This window comes from Dromiciops gliroides, chromosome 3, assembly GCF_019393635.1.
Source record: "Dromiciops gliroides isolate mDroGli1 chromosome 3, mDroGli1.pri, whole genome shotgun sequence".
In the NCBI taxonomy this organism is placed as follows: Eukaryota; Metazoa; Chordata; class Mammalia; order Microbiotheria; family Microbiotheriidae; genus Dromiciops; species Dromiciops gliroides.
In genome coordinates this window covers 594948262-594966912 of record NC_057863.1, presented here as the reverse complement: position 1 = coordinate 594966912, position 18651 = coordinate 594948262, and the positions used below count along the sequence as shown (strand labels likewise).

The window sequence follows — 18651 nt, the reverse complement described above, 5'->3', positions numbered from 1 at the left end:
CCCGATTGTGACTTAGGTAAAAAGTAACACGGGCTCGATTCTTAGGCTGGACTCCTTGCCTCGGACACTGCCTCCCTTCTCCAGCTTTCTGGGATCCTTTCGAGGAAGCCCCCCAACCGTGGGTCAGACAAGAAGCCCCTTCTTCTCAGGTGACGCTGACCCCACCTCAGCCAATCCCCTCCTGCTCCAAGTTCCCAGGGCCCCGCCCCGCCTCCTGGGCTGGCTCAGGGACGAGCTAGCCTCTTTCCCAGCCGGCCTCCCGGAGCACCAGTGCCTTCGCCCCGTTAGGAACGGGCAACAGGGGACCGTAACGCTTGGGGGAACCTGAAGTCCTCACCATGGCTGGGCCGGGCTGGAGCCTCCGACTGTGCGTCCTCTGCCAGGTGCTCAGCCTCTCCCTGGCCCAGATTGTAAGTGTCTCCTCAGCTTTCGGGCCCTTGGACGGGGGAGGGAAGGGGCCATACTCAGCCCCCTCCTTTATTCCCCTCTGCAGACGGAGCGGGGTGGGGGAAGCCTGTCCTGAGGGGTATGTTTGCACATCATCTCTGCAGTCCTGTCCTGAGGCTTGGGGAGTTCGGGTCAGAAGTTGGAAGGAAGAGTGTGTGAGAGGGGGTCTCTTTTAGGGGTCCTCCCTAAAACCCCCAACCATGGAGTCCTCAGGACCCTCCTCATTCCTCACTGGAGCACCCCAGGACTCCCTTTAAAGCTGGATTTGAAAATATGGGATTCCTCTCCATGAGACGGGATTGAATTTTGTGGCCGGGAGGGGCCACTTTCTCCCTGGATGTGAGGGGGTTTCCCTTGCCTCCTTTCCCATGGGCTTCAGTTTCTGATTCTATCTACACCCCCCCAAGAAACCCTGCCAGGTAAAGTTAGGGCTACTATGGGGTTGGGAGGGTGTAAGACATATGGAAAACCCACAAATGTTTGTGAACCATCTTTTATGTACAAAGTTGGAGAGACAAACTCCCTGGAGTAAGAGCCTAGTTCATGGCTAGGGACTGGGGGCAGAAGTGGAGGAATCCCCACTTCTCGGTATGCCCGCACAGTTCAAGGCTGATCCTGGGTGGGGGGAGGCTTGTCCAGGAGCGGAGTCCCAGATCTGGGGCCCCCAAAGCCAGGCAGTCTAGCAGTTGGAGGAAAGGTGCCTGGGCAGAGCTGGGACAGCCAGGACAATAGCCCCCATTCATGGATCTCTCCGGAACCCTCCCTCTCTCCCAAAGTCTGGAGGCTCAGGTTTAGAAGCCACAGTTAATTTCAGTCTCTGGGTTTGGGGACGGTTAGAATGTAGGGAGCTTAACAAGTAGAAGAGTTAGTTTTCTTTCAATCTCAGTGAGAAACTGAGGAAATTGGGGTTATTACCTACACTCACCCCACAAAGTTGTGAGAAAGTGCTTTTGAAAACTTTGTTTGATGGGCGAGGGGGGTGCTGGGAGGGACCTGGGAAAGGGTATGGCATCTGGAAGGGGCTTCTTTTTGGTCACTCAGAGCTGTGATGTCATCAATGTAACGAATTCCCGTGTGAAGACTCCCTTCCCCCAATGCAGATGCACAACTCACTGTCTTAGAGAGATTGCTTGAGCAAAAATGGAGGTTGACTAGCTTGCCTATGGTCAACAGGGCCAGTAAGTAATGTCTCAGAGATGGGACTTGAACCCAGGTCTCCTTGATTCCAGCCTGACTTTCACCTACTCTACTATGTTGACCTCTCAGGAAGGGATCTTAGAACAGAGGCTGTAGAAAGGGAAGGGAACGCAGAGACCATCCAGCCCAATGTTCTTGTTTTATAGATGTGAACATTGAAGCTACAGAGAGGGAAAAGAGACATGTGTAACATCACACAGTCAATGGCGGGTCCTGGATCTATCCAAACCTAGTCTTCTGGCCCTAAATCCAGAGCTGGGATGTTTTTGATACATGACTCCTGGAAGTGAGGGCGGAATGGTTCTTTCTTTCTGGACTGAGGGATAGCCACACCAGCCATTTTCCAGGCTATAGAAGCCCAAGATATCAGTGCCCAAGCTGGGCAGAGCATGTTGGGAGTGCAGCAAGGGGTCATGAAATCAGGCATAGGCAGAAGAGTCCTTTAATCCACTGTGGCCCTTTGGGCCCTAGTGTGTGCACATGTGGCTGTCCTTGGTGGGGACACATGGGCTCAAGGTACTCCTTGTGTGGGGGACTTGGTGGGGGGGGAATAAATTGAGTTTGCCACAGCCATAAATGACAACCCTAGAGCTGATGGGAAAATTGGGGAGGGGGGTTGGGGATAGCAGGAACAGAAGAGGAAAAATGTCCAGACCTATCTGGGACGCCCACCTGGGCTGGGCAATCTCCACTTCCCCAGCCTTCCCTCAACCTGGTGGAGTGGAAAGATAACTGAACCCAGAGCCAGCTTTGACTCTACTCTTAGCTAGCAAGATATTTTCTTCTCTCAGTCTCAATTTCCTCTTCTGTAAAATTTGGAGATGGAACTAGATCTGACCTCTTCCAGTTCAGACAGTCTGTGATTTCTGTGACCTGCCCTGCCCCTTCTGGAGGACAGAAAGCTGGAAATCAAGACACTGGGACCTTGAATCTTCCTCCTTCTGGCTTTGGGACCCTGAACAATAGCCTGGGTCTCAGCACCTTCCTTGGTATGGGCAAGGGAGGGATGAGCAGCTGGAAAGGTCTTGAGAGACCACTGAGTTCGACCCTCTTGTTTGAAGGGTTTAGCTGTGAACAAGATGGTCTTTAAGATCCCTCACAGGACCGATATTTGATGATTCCCTCCCACCCTAACCAGCCGATGTTTTTATCTTGTGCCACACCCTGACTCCTCTCTTATCCTAATGTGTTCTAGGTTATTCATGCTCTGTCCCTCCTGGGTCCCTCGTTCCTACCTCCCTCTATGACCCATTTATCTTAGGCCTTCTCAGTGGCATCCTCCTTCACACAAGACTGATGATTGGCACACTGGGTCCAAAGGTCCTGAGAGTTGGGAGGGAGCCCAGGAATCCCCCACTATAAGCTACCTGACAAGGGGTTGTCCAGCCCTGGCTTGAAGAGATTCCCAGTGGCCACTGGGAAGGAACCAGGAAGGACTAGGTCCCTGTAAGATTGCCCCAGGTGCCCTCCAGGCTTACGCAGGTTGGGGTCTTCGGGGGTATGCACAGTGGGAGCCAGAACCTTGGCTGGGCTTCCAGAGTCTGACCGACGCCTTCCCCTATCCTTCCCGGCCCTTCGAATGACTGGTTTGTATGTGTGTTTGTTTTCAGAGAGGACCGCCCGGGAGAACCGGGGCCCCCTGGTCCCCCAGGTCCGCCAGGAGTGGCCGGGCTCAGATGGTCTTGACGTGAGTAGGTAAGCCTGGGCACCGGGCAGGAGCGGGAGGGGGAGGGGTAGTAAGGAGAGTGGCGGGGCAGGTAGACAAAGAAAGACGCACTTTGTCATGGGGGGGGGGGGCCCTGAGGATTGGGGGGGGGAACCCACCAGAAGAGGGCGCCAGGGCTGGACCACAACCCTCTGTGATTTCATCAAAGCACTAGGTTCCAGCAAAGGTGGGGGAGCAGGGGGAGGGCAACTCACAAACACCCTCCCACACACCCACCTTCCAATGAAGTCCCTTCTAGGATGCCACGTACCCCTCCGTTCCTTGGCTTCCACAGGAGGCCCTTTAATTCAGCACAATCTTGTGGGGTAAGGGGTTGGTTCTGGGGCTAGGAGGGAGCTCCTGCTCCTCTCTGTGTTAAAGACAGAGCAGACTTTCTATCCGTGGTCCCCAGGGGGCTGAGAGTGAAATGGCCGGGGTCCCAGACATTCCCCTCCCCCACTGTGGCCCGCTGGTGGTGGGGATAGTTATGGGGGTTATTTATAGAGCTGGAGTCAGGACACAAGCTCATTCAGTAGCTGGCTCCCTCCAGGAGGCTGGGAATGAGGCAGAGGCTTCCTGCCTTCTGGGATCTAGGAAGGTCTGGGAGAGAGGAAGGAGCCCAGTGCTTGGGAGTGGTTCCAGTTCTGATTTGGAGCTGTGTGACTTCAGGAAAACCCCTCTATCTCTCTGAGCCTCAGTTTTCTCCCCTGTGGAATGGAAACAATAAATAGGAATTTAAAATTATTGCAGAAACTGTATCCCCCCAGCTTTTCCTGAGGAAAGAGCTTATAAACCTCTAAGCAAAATGGGAATTATTATTATCATTATTACCCCAAAGGGAGATCAGCCACCCCTTACCTCCCTGGGTCTTTTCTGCTCACCATCAAGCAATGCCTCCCCTGCCCCTTTTTTTCTCCTCCACTACAGGCCTAGATCCCCAGAGTAGAGAGATCAGCTCCCGATCTCAGGGAGCTCATGACCTGAAAGATGAAACTGCTTCCCTGGATTCTGTCACAGATCTTTCCCTGAAAAAAATAAGTCTCCTTTCCCAGGGACATAGCTCAGTATAAATGTCCAGCAGACTGTAAGGTCCTTGAGAATAGAGAGTGGTTTGGGGTCCCCCCTTTTTGTCCATGTGTTGTGCCCAGTACAGAGTGTGACATGTAGTGGTCACTTAATAAACGTTTCCTGGATCGAATTGTCCAGAAGAAGCCTCCCGACCCCTTCTACAAATGCCGTCAGAGCTCAGCCTCCCTCAGAGCCTTGAGAGTCACCAGGCTCCCTGGGTAACACAGATCTCACCGCCACATTTCCAAATGTATCATCTCCTCCTCACACAGAACAGCCCAGGTATTCCAATGGCTAAAACCCAAATCTCCTCCCAGGCTGGGATTGTGATGAGGGGAGTGAGTGGACACTCTTTGGTTAATAAGAGATATGGAACATTAGAGGCCATGGGCCTATCTCGGAGCATCATCAATTAACCTCAGATGTTCATCTGGCCCAATTCTCTCACCTGGCGTAAATGAGGATGCTGAGACCCAGAGAGTGACCTGCCTCTCCCAGGTCACCCAGATAATTAGGACCAGAACCGAAATTCGAATTCAGGTCCTGTGATGCCATGCTTCCACCTTAGCTCTGTAAGGCATCTTGGGCTCACCCAGTGCCACCTTGCAAGTAGGTCATTGTTACCCCCTGGTGCCCACTCAGGGAATCTCATCAATTTTTGTCTTGCAGGGTGACAAAGGACCTCCTGGCAAACCTGGATTTCCGGTGAGTGCATTTCCCCCCCACACGTCTGGCTTTGGAGGCTCCAGATGTTTGCTCCTCACCATATCTTGACTATTTTTCTCCCTTTGTCTGTTCACCAGGGACAAAAAGGTGACCCGGGGAAACCAGGGCCAAACGGGCCAGATGGGAAGCCAGGGATTGATGTGAGTACTAACCCAAAAAGCTTCAGAGGTTGGAGTAGGGGCTGGACAGCCAGATGAGGGATTAAGAACCTAAGCAGTCATGTTTCATTTGTCTGTGATAATGAAGGGAAGCAGTGGTGCAGATAATCCTAAAGATATCATTGCCCACTGAGTTTTAGGGTTGGCGGTTCCTAGTGGACAACAAGTCAACAGCGGCTGAGTTGGCTGTATAACATGTCAGCCAATACAACATGGCACCAGTACAGCGTGGCAACCCCAAATGGTCACGTGATCTTAGGCAGCATTAGGAGAACCACAGAGGCCAGGACTGGGGAGATGTTAGCCCTGTGGTCCTCTGCCCTGGTCAGGCCCCTCCTAGATCACTGTGTTGCATTGTGACTCCACATTTTATTCTTTTTTTTTTTTTTAGTGAGGTAATTGGGGTTAAGTGGCCTGCCCAGGGTCACACAGCTAGTAAGTGTTAAGTGTCTGAGGCCGGATTTGAACTCAGGTACTCCTGATTCCAGGGCCGGTGCTCTGTGACTCTACATTTTAGAAGGGATGTTGTCAAGCAGGAGCAACCCCAGAAGAGAACAGGCAGAATGGTGTGAAGACTGTAGACCATAGCATGCAAGAATGAATTGAAGGAGCTGGGGTCGTTTAGCTTGGGGAAGAGAAGATTGAGGGCATGGGGGGGAGAGGAAGCCATCTATAGTCATGACTTCAAGCTGTTAAAGAGGGATTTCCCTCGGATTGCTATGGGTAGAAGTTGTAGGGAGGCAAATTTAATCTCAACATCAGGAAAAATCTCCTGACAATTGGAGCTATCCAAAAGTGGAATGGGTGGCCCAGGAAGGAGGTGACCTCCCCAACACAAGGAGAGTCTGGATGACCGTCCACCTGTCAGGGAAGTTCCAGTGGGGGACTCCTGTCCAGGTAGAGTTCAGTGAGAAGAATGCTAAGGTCCTTTGAGGTCTGAGAGGCCACGAGGATAATGTAGCCTATATTGCGGGAGGAGGGTTGGGGGGAGCAATGGAGAAAGTGCTGCTTTCAGAATTGCGTCTAATGCTGTGGGTAGTACAGTGGCTGCTGACAGACCTCCCAGCACATGCTGATTAACAGTGAGGGAGGCCTTTAGGGAGGCCATGCTGGGGTAGGGAGGTGGGTCGTGGGAGGGAGTAATTTAGGGACTAAAAATATCCCACAGGCAATTTCCATCCAGGTAGTTGAAGACTAGATCATTTTTAATGCACACTTAGCATGTGTCTCAGTTTATTAATAAAAATAATAGTTGCTTGCATTTCTGTATTGTGCTTGGCAGTTAAAAAAATACTTTCAAACCCATTATCTCCAAATCACAGGCATTCTGAGCTGCAAAGATTTTTAAAACACAGAATGTCAGAGCTGGAGGGCCCTTAGAGCACAGGATGTCGGAGCTGGGAGGGCCCCTTAGAGCACAATATCAGGGCATAAAGGGCCCTTAGGAATATAGGATATCAGAGCTAGGAGGGCATTAGAATAGAGAATGTCAGAGCTGGGAGGGCCCTTAGAACACAGGATGTCAGAGCTGGGAGGGCCCTTAGAATAGAGAATGTCAGAGCTGGGAGGGCATTAGAACACAGTGTGTCAGAGCTAGGAGGGCATTAGAACACAATAGCAGAGCTGGGAGGGCCCTTAGAACACAAGATGTCAGAGTTAGGAGGGCATTAGAACAGAGGTTGTCAAGGCCGGTCTCTGGCTTTTCCACTTTTTAGATTCTGCCTCTCTAACAACCCCCAAAAATAATGACTTGAGGCTTGGAGATTGTGAATCCTGGCCCCTTTTCCTATGCCCCAAACACAGATGTTTCTAGCAAGGGAAAAAAAAAAAACCAGGTGAGGCAGGAAAAACGCAGCAAAGAAACGCCTGGCCTAGGATCAGGAGACCCTTCACATGGTCCCTGATAATGTGATAATAAAGGCAGCTGGAGGAGATTATAGCCAGTATCTAAGGTTCTGGGGGCCTCTAGGTGGTGCAGTGGATAAAGCACCAGCCCTGGATTCAGGAGGACCTGAGTTCAAATCTAGCCTCAGACCACTATAAACGCTTACTAGCTGTGTGACCCTGTGCAAGTCACTTAAACCCCAATTGCCCTGCAAAAAGAAAGAAAGAAAGAAAGATAAGAAAGAAAGAAAGAAAGAAAGAAAGAAGAAATTATAATTCAGGAGTCCTAGGTTTCAGTCCTGGCTGCCATTTACTAGGTGCAGTACCTCGCAAATCACTTCTCCCTAATTCAGTTTTCATATCTATAAAATGGGGAGAATAAAACTGACACTACTTGTCTCATGGGGCCTTTGTGAGGATTAAGTAAAATCGCCAAGGTGATTGGGCTTTGACCAGGGTTACAGGGTGACTGGACAGAATATTGGACTTACTACTGACCCAGCTATACCAGTCCCGTTTTTTCTGACCACAGCCCAGAGGGACCCGGTTCCATTTCTCTGTGGGGTGGTGGCTCTGGGGGACCAGCTGGGGTAAGGCACTGATGGACCCATTGGCCGGTTTTCAGTGCGGGTGGATGTAAGGTTTGGGGCCTGGGATGAGAGTCGATGTGGGTACAGATAGCTAGCTATGCTACAGAGGCTGACAAGCTATGGTGGGGGAGCTCTGGACTGGAGATGCTGGACTTTCAGGCCACACAGAGTAGATTGGCCAGTGTAAAGAGGAGACTTTTAATTTGTCGTGGGGGAGGAGACAGGAGAGGAGCCACCTCCCAATACAAACAGGCACTGATTGGTGCAAGTTACACAGGGGGACTCATCATGTTATTTGAATCTAAGCTGCATATTTCCATTGGGCAGGGACCAATCACGATACTTTATATAATCATAACATCAAATAGCAGGAATGTGAATACATCTGACCACTTCATGGGATTCATTATTTGTACTAATCAAGCCATTGCTTCAGAACAGCCAACATTTAGGTAGCTTGTTATGGTTTGCAAAGCACTTTACAAATAGTATCTTATCTTAGCCTTCCAACAGGCCTGGGAGGTAGATTTTGTTATTATCCACAATTTACAGGAGAAGTTAATGACTTGTCCATGGTCACACAGTTAGTGTTTGAGGCTGAATTTGAACTCAGGTCTTCCTTACTCCAGGTTCAGTACCTAGAACAGCTCATAGACTTGTAACTTGAGAACTGGAGGGAACCCTAGTGGTCATTTTCTCCAAACCTTCTTATTTTGTTAAACCCAGAGAGGTTCAGAGACTTATCCAAGGTCACACAGGTAGCAAGTGACAGAAATAGGACTTGAGCCCAGGTCCTAGGATTCCAAAGTCAATGCTTTTTCCATTATATCAAACTAATTAAGAGAGGGTAGCGCAAAGTAATAGTACCTAGGTGGCTTAGTGGATAGAGAGCAAAAAGACCTGAGTTCAAATCCCACCTCAGACACTTACTAGTCATATGACTCCGGGCAAAGTCACTTAACCCTATTTGCCCTTGGTTTCTTCTTCTGTAAAATGACCTGGAGGATGAAATGGCAAATTCTAGTATCTTTGCCAAGAAATACCCCAGATAATATGGTCCAACCAACAAAGCCAAAGCAATAGCTAAACTAAAAAAAGCCCCCAATCCAACCAGTGGATAATGCAGCAATAAATTAACATCAGAAGGCGACCAAATTGCAGAGGACCAGAAGCGACTAATCTAAAGCACTGAAGAATGTTAAACAATGCTTAAGAAAAGAGCAGGAAGGAGAGATGGCTTCTCATCTATCCCCTGTGGCCCATACCCAGCGGTAAAGAGCTAACCTAATTAGAAATACAGTGTTTATTCCTTAGAGAGGATGGGGCACAGTGGAGAGAGGGCTATGCCTGAAGCTGATTCGGCAAGCGTTTATTAGATGCCTACTGTGGCACTAGGCACTCTGCTAAGCTACATTCAGGAAATCTCAGTTCAAATCCCTCCCCTCATGCTAACTGACTGTATGACCTTGAGCATGACAAATCACCTCTCTGAGCTTCAGTTTCTCCACCTGTAAAACCAGAATTGGCCCCCACTTTCCCTCACAGGGTTGTTGTGAAGCTCAAACGAGATGACATCTGTATCTGTATCTATATCTTTCTTTGCACACAGTCTTAAAAATGCCAGATCTCCTCTTGCTTCCTGCCCTTCCTTAGAAGACTGGGTCTCTGTGACATGGAAGGCCCAGGGCCTGGGTCTGAGTGTGGCCCTTGTTGAACACTGACCTTTTTGCCCTCTTCCTCTAGGGTTTAACTGGAGCCAAGGGAGAAGCAGGCCCTCAGGGGGCTCCTGGAGTCAAGGTGAGTGGGGGGCTGGGAGATGGGGAAGATGGAGCCACTCCCTATGGTCCTTGGCTGCCCAGGGTTAGGAGGGAGTTGTGGAGGTTGGGGGGATGGGGCTTGAGATTTGGGGTCCCAGAGAGGTGGAAGCATGTGGGGAGCTTAGGGAGGATGGGAGTGGGGAGGGGTGGCTGCCTGTTCTGGACACATACACGCTCAGACTCCTTTGGCCACTAACATTCATCCCTCTGTGTTTTCAGGGGCCAACCTGGCCTCCCCGGCCCCCCAGGTCTGCCGGTGAGTATTTTGGGTGACGGGGCTCCATCCCCCAGACCCAGCTTTTTCAGGGCTTCACAGGGAGGAAGAGAAAATGGGGGAAAAGGGAGAAGGAGGAGGAGGAAGAGAAGGAAGAGGAGGAGGAGGAAATGGTTCTAAGGGAGATGACTCTGGAGGAGGGGCTCTGAAGAGAGGGAGCTCTAGGAGGTAGGGAGGGCACTGTGAAGGTTGGGGGACAGAAGAGGTTCCCATTGTCTCTCTCTTTTCTATCACAGGGCCCTGGCTTTGCAGGACCCCAGGTAAGTCCTTGGGGGGAGGGCGGGGGAGTAGAAGGCTAAGGAAAGTGGACAGAGAAGGGGATCCCAGGCAAGAAGAGAGCCATGCACCCTCTGCTGCCAAGCCCTACAAAGCTGTCTGAAGGGCTCACAGTCCACCATCTCTCTCCCCTTCCCACAATCTTAATCTCTGCCAAAGTGGGCAGCAATGAATCAACAAGCATTTATTAAGCACCCTCTATGTGCCAGGTACTAAGCCAAAAGCTGGCTGTAAAAGAACCAAAATAAAACAGCCTGCTTGCAAGGAGCTTCCCTTCTAATGAGAGAGCTAATGTGTGTCCATACAAGCATGTTCAGAATATATACAAAATGAATACCAAGTCATTTGGGGAAGGAAGGACTTAGTAGCCCCTTTTAGGAGGGGTGGATCAGGAAGACCTTTTGACAAAGATCATGCTTTAGGTGAAGGACAACAGGCATTCCTAGTGGCAGAGATGAGAAAGGAGGGCATGGGGCAGTTTATGCAAAGACTTGGAGTCAGGAAATAGAATATCTGCATACGTGCAGGACAGCAAGTAGGACAGTGTGGCTGAATTGCAGTGTGAGAAGGAGAGAGGAGTAAAGCATTTGATTTGAAAGGTGGGAAGGGACCAGATTATCAAAAGCTTTGAGTGTTAACTTTTACTGTTGCTGAGTCGTTTCACTTGTGTCTGACTCTCCATGACCTCATTTGGGGTTTTGTCAGCAGAGATACTGAAGGGATTTGCCATTTCCTTCTTCAGCTCATGAGGCAACTGAGGCAAACAGGGTTGAGTGACTTGCCCAGGGTCACATAGTCGGTAAGTATCTGAGGCTGGATTTGAACTCAGGTCTTCCTGACTCCAGGACTGGCACTCTATCTACTGTACCACCTAGCTGCCCAACTGACAATTAGAGACATTTACATTTGATCCTTGAAGCGCCATCCAGGTTTGTTAAGTAGGGGGCAGTACATACTCAAATGGACTCGGGCTTTAAGAAAAATCACTTTGGCAGCTGAATGGAGGGTGGACTGGAGTGGGGAGGAATGAGGCAGGAAGACCAAATTGGAGGCTGATCCATCAGTCTAGGGAGAAGTGTTGAGGGTCTGAACTAGGATAGTGGCTGTGGGAGTGGGGGTGGGGGTGCAAGTAGATGGCACAATGGATAGAGTGCTAGCTCTGGAGGCAAGAAGAGTTGAATTCAAATCCACCCTCAGACACTTACTAGCTGTGTGACCCTGGGCAAGTCACTTAACCCTGATTGCCAGACAGAGACAGGGAGAAACAGAGAGAGAGAGAGAGAGAGAGAGAGAGAGAGAGAGAGAGAGAGAGAGAGAGAGACACAGACAGACAGACAGACAGACAGACAGAGACAGAGACAGACAGACAGAGAAGAGAAGAGAAGAGAAAAGAGAAGAGGCAGGGAGGATGAGGCATGGTATTGTAGAGATAGAAATAAGGTTCAGTAACTGTTTGGTGGGGAGGGGAGTTGAGTGAGAGTGAGGAGTAAGACTGAGTTGGAGACTCAGGGTGATTGGAAGGATGGTGGTACCCTCGATAACATATCACAGAAAAGTTGAGAAGAGAGGCAGGTTTATGGAGGAAGATAATGAATTGTTTGGGACATGTTGAGCCTGAGACACCTAGGGGATAACCCAGTTTGGAATATGGAGCAGTTAGTTTTTTATATGGCTCAGGAAAGAGACCAGGGATGAATACTTAGATCTTGGAGATATCTATGTAAAATATCTAGGGAATCCCTGAGAGCAGAAGCCACCCAGAGAGATTGTATAGAGGAAAAAAGAGGAGAAGAGCCAGGAAAGAGCTCTGGGGCACAGCCACAGTCATTGGCCCATCATGGATAATGAATCAGCCAAGGAGTGGTCCAATAGATGGGACGAGAACCTGGAGAGGCAGGAGAACTGAAAACCCAGGAGAGAGACAATAGCCAGTTGTAGAGGTTGGTCAACAGTGTCAAATGCCCCAGAGTGTTCAAGGGTAAGGATATAGGAAGAGGACATTGGCAAGGGAGAGGTCACTGATAACTTCACAGAGAACACTTTCAGTTTAGGAATGAGGTTGGAAGCCAGATTGTTGAGGGCTGAGAAGAATGTGGGAGGGGAGGAGAAGGGGAATCATTGGGTGTAGATGGCTTTGTCTGATGGAGAAAGGAAAGAGAGACACCATTAGACTCTAGCACAGTTTTAGAGGATGGGAAGAGTTATGGAGTGGGGATGGAGGAGTGAACAGATGATGAGGCAGGCAGACAGAGGGATCAGAGAGGGGATGAACACTTTGCTGGGGGCCTCTCAAACAACAGGGATTTCCATCCTTGTTAAGAGAAACAGGATAAGTCAGGAACATTTTGCTTTTACATCAACAGTAATAGCTCTCTACCCACAGAACACTTCTCACCGACTCATCCTGGTGACATCACTAGGTTCCCAAACATTTCACTGATCAGATATTAGCTGGTCTCTCCCACGGGCCTCAGATTGTGCCAGGCAACACAGCCTCAAGGAGCAAACTTATCCACCTGCCCTTCCTTGTCCTATTCAAAGGGCAAACCTCAGCTCAGAGCAAAAGGTTCTGCTTTCCAGGCCCAGCTCAGACTGGAGGGGCAGCAAGGAGTTAAGCAGGGGTCAGGATGGGTGAGTGTGAGCTAATTCTCAGCACTCTTTCCTAATCAAAAGGGCTAGAGCTGTAGATAATCCAAAAGCCCATATCTATTTGGTTTAGACAACCACAACAGAACTTTGGGGGACAGTAAATTTACATGTTCAGACCAGTAAAGAGTTTGGATTCCCAGCACCCATTCCCATGAGACAGCTGGGTGGTACAGTGGGTAGAGAGGCAAAAAGACAGAGTTCAAATCCTACTTCAAGCTCTTACTAACTGTACAGCCCTAGGCAAGTTACTTGTCCTTTGTCTACCTCAGTTTCCTCATCTGTAAAATGGGGATAATAATGATATCTACCTCGCAGAGTTGTTGTGAGGATCTAATGAGATATTTACAAAATAGTAAGCACATAGTAGGTGCTTACTGAATGCTTCTTTCTTTCCTTCCTTATATGAGCCCTAGGGATGCCAGGATAGGTCATAGAAAGAGAGCTAGGCCCTTAGAACTAGCTCTGCCACTGACCTGTTGTGTGACCTTGGGTAGGTCACTAGTCCTCTCTGGGGCTCAGTTTCCTTCTCTATAAAATGGGAGAATTGGAATAAATAATATCTAAGGCTTCTTAGAGCTCTGATATTCTAAACTCTAAAATAATGGGGCCACCTCTATGATACTTTTCCCTCTTCTCCCGCAAGGGACCTCCAGGACCAGTTGGACTCCCAGGAGAGATTGGTGTCCCCGGCCCCAAGGTGAGCTACCTCCAGGGTCCTGCCTCTCATCGTAGGGCATAGGAGGAAGACCAGGATGGGAAAGGGCCTCAAGTCATTTGAAGGAATTGAGAATATTTAGGGTGGAGAAGAGAAGACTGGGAGTTGGGGGGCAGGAAAGGGGTTGTAATACCTTCCCTCCAATATATAAGGGGTTACCAATGGGAAAGAGGGATTAGGAGTGTTTGGTTTGACCCCAGAGGTCAGACCCAGGAGTAGTGCGGGGAGGGGCTACAGAGAGGTCAGCATGGACTGGATGTTAGGGAACACCTCCCTTCCCCCCATTATGAGAGCTTCCCCCAGGTGCAGTGACCACCTCGGGAGGTGGAGAGTCCTCCCCCATTAGCTGTATGGCTGCTTGGAGATTCTAGAAATGGCATTTTTGTTCAGGCAGGGCTGGACTAGGCCAGAGCCTCCTAACTCTGAGATTCCTTGTGATTCAGTGACAGTTCATCCTCCTTCCTGGGTGTAAGAGGCATTATTGCAGTCAATCCCCTGCCACAGACCCATAAAGCACAATGGCCGTACCCCCTTTAAACGGGGCAGAGTCCACAGCCTCCCTGGAGGGTCTCTCACTGCAGCTGTGGGTCCCTCTCATCTGCTGTCACATCTGTGCCCTTGCTCCAAATGCTGAGGCTGGGACTCCCAGGGTGGCCTCTATTTAACTTGGCACTGACATCTCTTTTCAGGGGGACCCTGGACCGGACGGACCATCAGGACCCCCTGGGCCCCCAGGAAAACCCGTGAGTATCCTTTGTCTGCTTCCCTTCCCTAGGGGAGGGGAGGGTGGGGCAGAGAAGCATGGGCCCAGGAATGCTGATTCTGTGGCAGTGGTCAGGCCTGATCACGTGTCCTTGTGCCCCATCATGGGGTGAGGCTGGGTGTAGTCCCAATCCCCATGGCCTCCTTCCCCAGCTCTCTGGTCCTAGAACCAGGTTGGTGGCTATTTTAGATTTAAGACTATCTTGGCTGTAAAGTGGGGGTGTCCAAGGGAAGCAGATATTCCCAGAACCCATCCTGGGGACTCCATAGGTTCAGATCTGGCTCTTTGGAACATCAGGATGGAATGTGGGGTTCACTTATCTGCCCCTTGCCCCAAGGAGGGCTCTGAATCATTGGCCAGGAATGTTGTAAGAAAGTCCAGGGGCAGCTAGGTGGTGCAGTGGATAGAGCACTGGCCCTAGAGTCCGGAGGGACCTGAGTTCAAATCCGGCCTCAGATACTTAACACTAGCTGTGTGACCCTGGGCAAGTCACTTAACCCCAATTGCCTCACCAAAAAAGAAAAAAAAAGCAGCTAGGTGGCGCAGTGGATAAAGCACTGGCCCTGGATTCAGGACGACCTGAGTTCAAATCCTGCCTCAGGCACTTGACATTTACTAGCTGTGTGACCCAGGGCAAGTCACTTAACCCTCACTGCCCCGGAAAAAAAAAAAAGCCCATCTGGGGTGGGGGGGCGGGCGGGAGCTGAAGAGTATGGAACTGAGAGGCCTGAACCCCAGAAGGCTGGGGGCAGAGGGATCCTCTCCCCCAGCTGCATTTCCTGGGAGCAGGAGACAGGTAACTAGAGTGTGAACCTTGCTGGTGTGGTCTGAGCTCTCTGCCCCTTGATATTTGGTCTGGGCTTCCACAGTCTCTGCCCAAAGCTCCACACGAAGGGGACCAGCCATCTCGGAGAGATGGGGGCGGTGCAGGGGACCCAGCCGGTCTCCAAACCTGGGAAGCTCTGTTCCTGACACTGTGGTCCACTGCCTTCTCAGACCTCACTTCATATTCTCCTTTCAGGGTCGCCCAGGGACCATTCAGGGCCTTGAAGGCAGTGCCGACTTCCTGGTAAGAGCTGGTGTGGGTCCAGCTACCCAGGTCATTAAGGACCCCCTATGGGATGGGTCTGTGTTAGCACAGGGTTGGGGCGGGGGGACCAGGCCCGAATGGAGGTCAGGAAGCCAGTTATTTTGGCCAGAGGAGGTACCGTCCGGCTGTGCTGAGGGGTGGGGGCTGTGGCCGTGTCCAGGGAAAGGAGGGGAGGGACATGTCATCCCTGGGGCCAGAAATACCCCCAAAAGAGGGAATGAGAGGGAGGGGCTCTGGAAGAGCAGAAGCACATCCCAGGCTTATGAACCCCATCCTCACCCCAACCAAGCACACAGCTGGGATGTGGATCTGGCTTTGAATAACTGTCCTCACCCCATGTTTGTATTTCAGTGTCCAACCAACTGTCCAGCTGGGGTGAAGGGGCCACAGGGGCTGCAGGGGGTGAAGGTGAGTACCCAAGGGGCTTAGCTGGGCCTGGGGTGTTGGAAGACACGGAAAACTCAGTCATGTTTGGGGCCTGGGGATGGGGGGGGAGGGGCTGGTATTAGAGAATGCAGCTCAGACTTCCTTCTCTCGCTTTAGGGACATCCGGGCCGTCGGGGACCCCTGGGGGAGCCAGGCAGACAAGGGAAACCGGTAAGTTAGGGAAAGCCCTTGAGGTTCCCCCTGCCCCCTGCCTGCATCCCTTGTTGGGGATGGGGGCGGGGGGAGGTGGAGCTGATGGGGCCAGTGGAGACAATAACAGGGCTAAAATGGGATGCCACAGACCACAGGAAGGGGCTGGCTCGGGGGAGGCAGGAACGGACTGAGGGGCATGGATGTGGGAAGCTCTTCCCGGTGCCTCCACTGACTCCTGAGCTTCCTGAAAGTCGGCTCGGAGACCTGCATCTCTCCCTGGACTGACAGACTGTGGTCCTCAGGCCCTGACGTCTGCCTTTCATCCTCTAGGGTCCCAAAGGAGATGTGGGTGCATCTGGTGAGCAGGGAATTCCTGGTCCCCCGGTAATGTATCACTCCTACTCATCTCTTCCTTCTGCCTTGGGGCACTGGTGGGACTCTCCTGGCCATTCCCATGCTCCGAGAGTGTAGTCGGTGCCCGCCTGGAGGAAAGGGGCCTGAGCTCTCTCCCTTGGTTTTCTGCCCACATACTTACTGCCTGAGCTTGAACAACCCACTGAGCAGCTCTTAGCCTCAGCTTCCCCTCCTATAAAATAAGAGAATTGAACTAGATCATCTCTAAGGTCCCCGCCCGCATCACTGAATCTTGCCATCCCATGATTCTGGGTGACGGCTGTGGGGAACTTTCACAAGGGCCTCAGTTCAGCACATCTGTGCCCACCTGGTTGGGATTTGACACAAGGGAGCAGGCGGTGGGGATGTGCCCAGGGCAGGGACTGGTCTTTCTCCTGGGGAATGAGACCAGGGAGCCGGTATGAGATGGGGTGGAGCAGCTTGGAGGAAGCAGACACTGCCCTCAGAAGGGGTGATGCTGAGCCCATCTCCTGGGTCCTTCTGTCTTGACAGGGTCCCCAGGGCATCAGGGGCTATCCAGGCATGGCTGGATCCAAAGGAGAGACGGTGAGTCCTCAAATAGCCTGAAGGCTGTCTTTTGCTTCCTTTCCTATTTTCCACACTTAACTCAGAGTAGACACTTAATAAAAGGTTATTGAATTAAATGGAGATTGTGACTAACCATGGAGACCACAGGCCTCCAGCCTCAAGTCTGGCCTGGTCCTGTTCAGCTTGGAGGCCCCTCGAAACTAATTTAGGAAAAAAAAACATTAATAATGCCAGAGGATCAGTATTATTAATATTGATAATGGTGACCTCAAGGAAAATTTTTTTTTTTTTGGTGTGGATCTACCTGTGACTTCTTTAGTTTAAAGAGCTCCTGATGAGAAAACTCACTTACCACTTCCATTAATCAACCCTTCTGCAGCTGATAGTCTTAGGAACTGTGCCGATGACAAGAACCTGAAAGATGATTATATCAATAATAATTATATCAAATATAGTTATTATGGGGCTGCAAGGTGGCACAGTAGATAGAGCACAAGACCTGGAGTCAGGAAGACTTGAGTTCAAATTTAGCCTCAGACACTTACTGGTTGTATGACCCTGGGCAAGTCACTTAACCCTCTTTTCCTCAGTTTCTTCATCTGTAAAATGAGCTGGAGAAAGAAACGGCAAAACCACTCCAGTATCTCTTTCAAGAAAACCCCAAATGGGGCCACTAAGAGTTGGAAATGATTGAAAATGACTGAACGGGGGCAGCTAGGTGGCGCAGTGGATAGAGCACCGGCCCTGGAATCAGGAGTACCTGAGTTCAAGTCCGGCCTCAGACACTTGACACTTACTAGCTGTGTGACCCTGGGCAAGTCACTTAACCCCCATTGCCCCACAAAAAAAAAAAAAAAGAAAAGAAAATGATTGAACAACAGTTATTATATCATAATCAACAGGCGTTTATTAAACACTTAACCATGCACCTGGCATGTGGAAAGTGTTAAGAAATGCCCCTCCTGTATCTCCCGGGACCCTCTCTCAATCATAGACAGCTTGGCACCCACAGATCTGCACTGGTGGACAGAGCTCTGCCCTGATGAAGCCAGGAGCAATGGTCTATCCCATGAATGACAATAATGACCATCTCCATAAAAACACTAGTGACAATAAGGCCAGGATCGGCTATGTTAATATTCAAAAGCACCATCATACCTGGCCATATAAGTATTCATGGAAAGGATGCTGGGGTTGAAGTCCAAGGACCAGAGTTCAAATCTCAGCTCCGTCACTCGTTTGACCTCGGGACAATCACTTAGCTTGTCCAGCTAGGCCTTGGTCTCCTTGTCTCTAAAATGAGGGGCTAACTAGACTAAGTTACATCTCAGGGTCTCCCCAGCTCTAAATCTATGCTCCTGTGTCCCCAATAATGCTGATATTGACAGTGGTTTTTATAAAAATGTTGCTGATGGTGGTCATGCCTTTCCTCCCTTCTCCAGGGTCCCCAAGGCTACAAGGGGATGCTTGGGTCCATTGGTGCTGCTGGGAAGCCTGTAAGTCCTTTCCCTGGACCTCTGGGTCTTTGCCCCTTGGCCCCTGGGGAATATGCACCCAGAGATCCCCACTCTCACTCCTGCCCCTGTGGAGAAAAGGCTGGGTTGGTGGGGGTCCCCATTTCAGTGACCGGGTGCAGGCACTAAGATCTTTCATAGGATGAGGGCTGGAGGTTGGGGGGGGCAGCTCAGGGGGCTGCAGTGAGGGGAGGTTAGGGTATAGTTCAACACTGGCCATTCTGTGCCTCTTCTCTGAAGGCTGTTGGGGGGGGGGC

General features: G+C 50.7%; 1 protein-coding gene across 1 annotated transcript in view; it reads left to right on the top strand.

The window, feature by feature from the left end:
* The first annotated feature begins 235 nt into the window (after positions 1–235).
* Positions 236–18651, top strand: part of COL9A2 (collagen type IX alpha 2 chain) — a 31776-nt gene continuing 13360 nt past the window's right edge. Inside the window, 16 exon segments of the mRNA XM_043995774.1 lie at positions 236–414; positions 3257–3309; positions 3311–3331; positions 5087–5122; positions 5221–5283; positions 9519–9572; positions 9813–9848; positions 10103–10126; positions 13435–13488; positions 14196–14249; positions 15291–15338; positions 15711–15767; positions 15903–15956; positions 16269–16322; positions 16845–16898; positions 18323–18376. Of these exon segments, the coding sequence (XP_043851709.1) occupies positions 339–414; positions 3257–3309; positions 3311–3331; positions 5087–5122; positions 5221–5283; positions 9519–9572; positions 9813–9848; positions 10103–10126; positions 13435–13488; positions 14196–14249; positions 15291–15338; positions 15711–15767; positions 15903–15956; positions 16269–16322; positions 16845–16898; positions 18323–18376 (792 nt within the window). The 5' untranslated portion in view covers positions 236–338.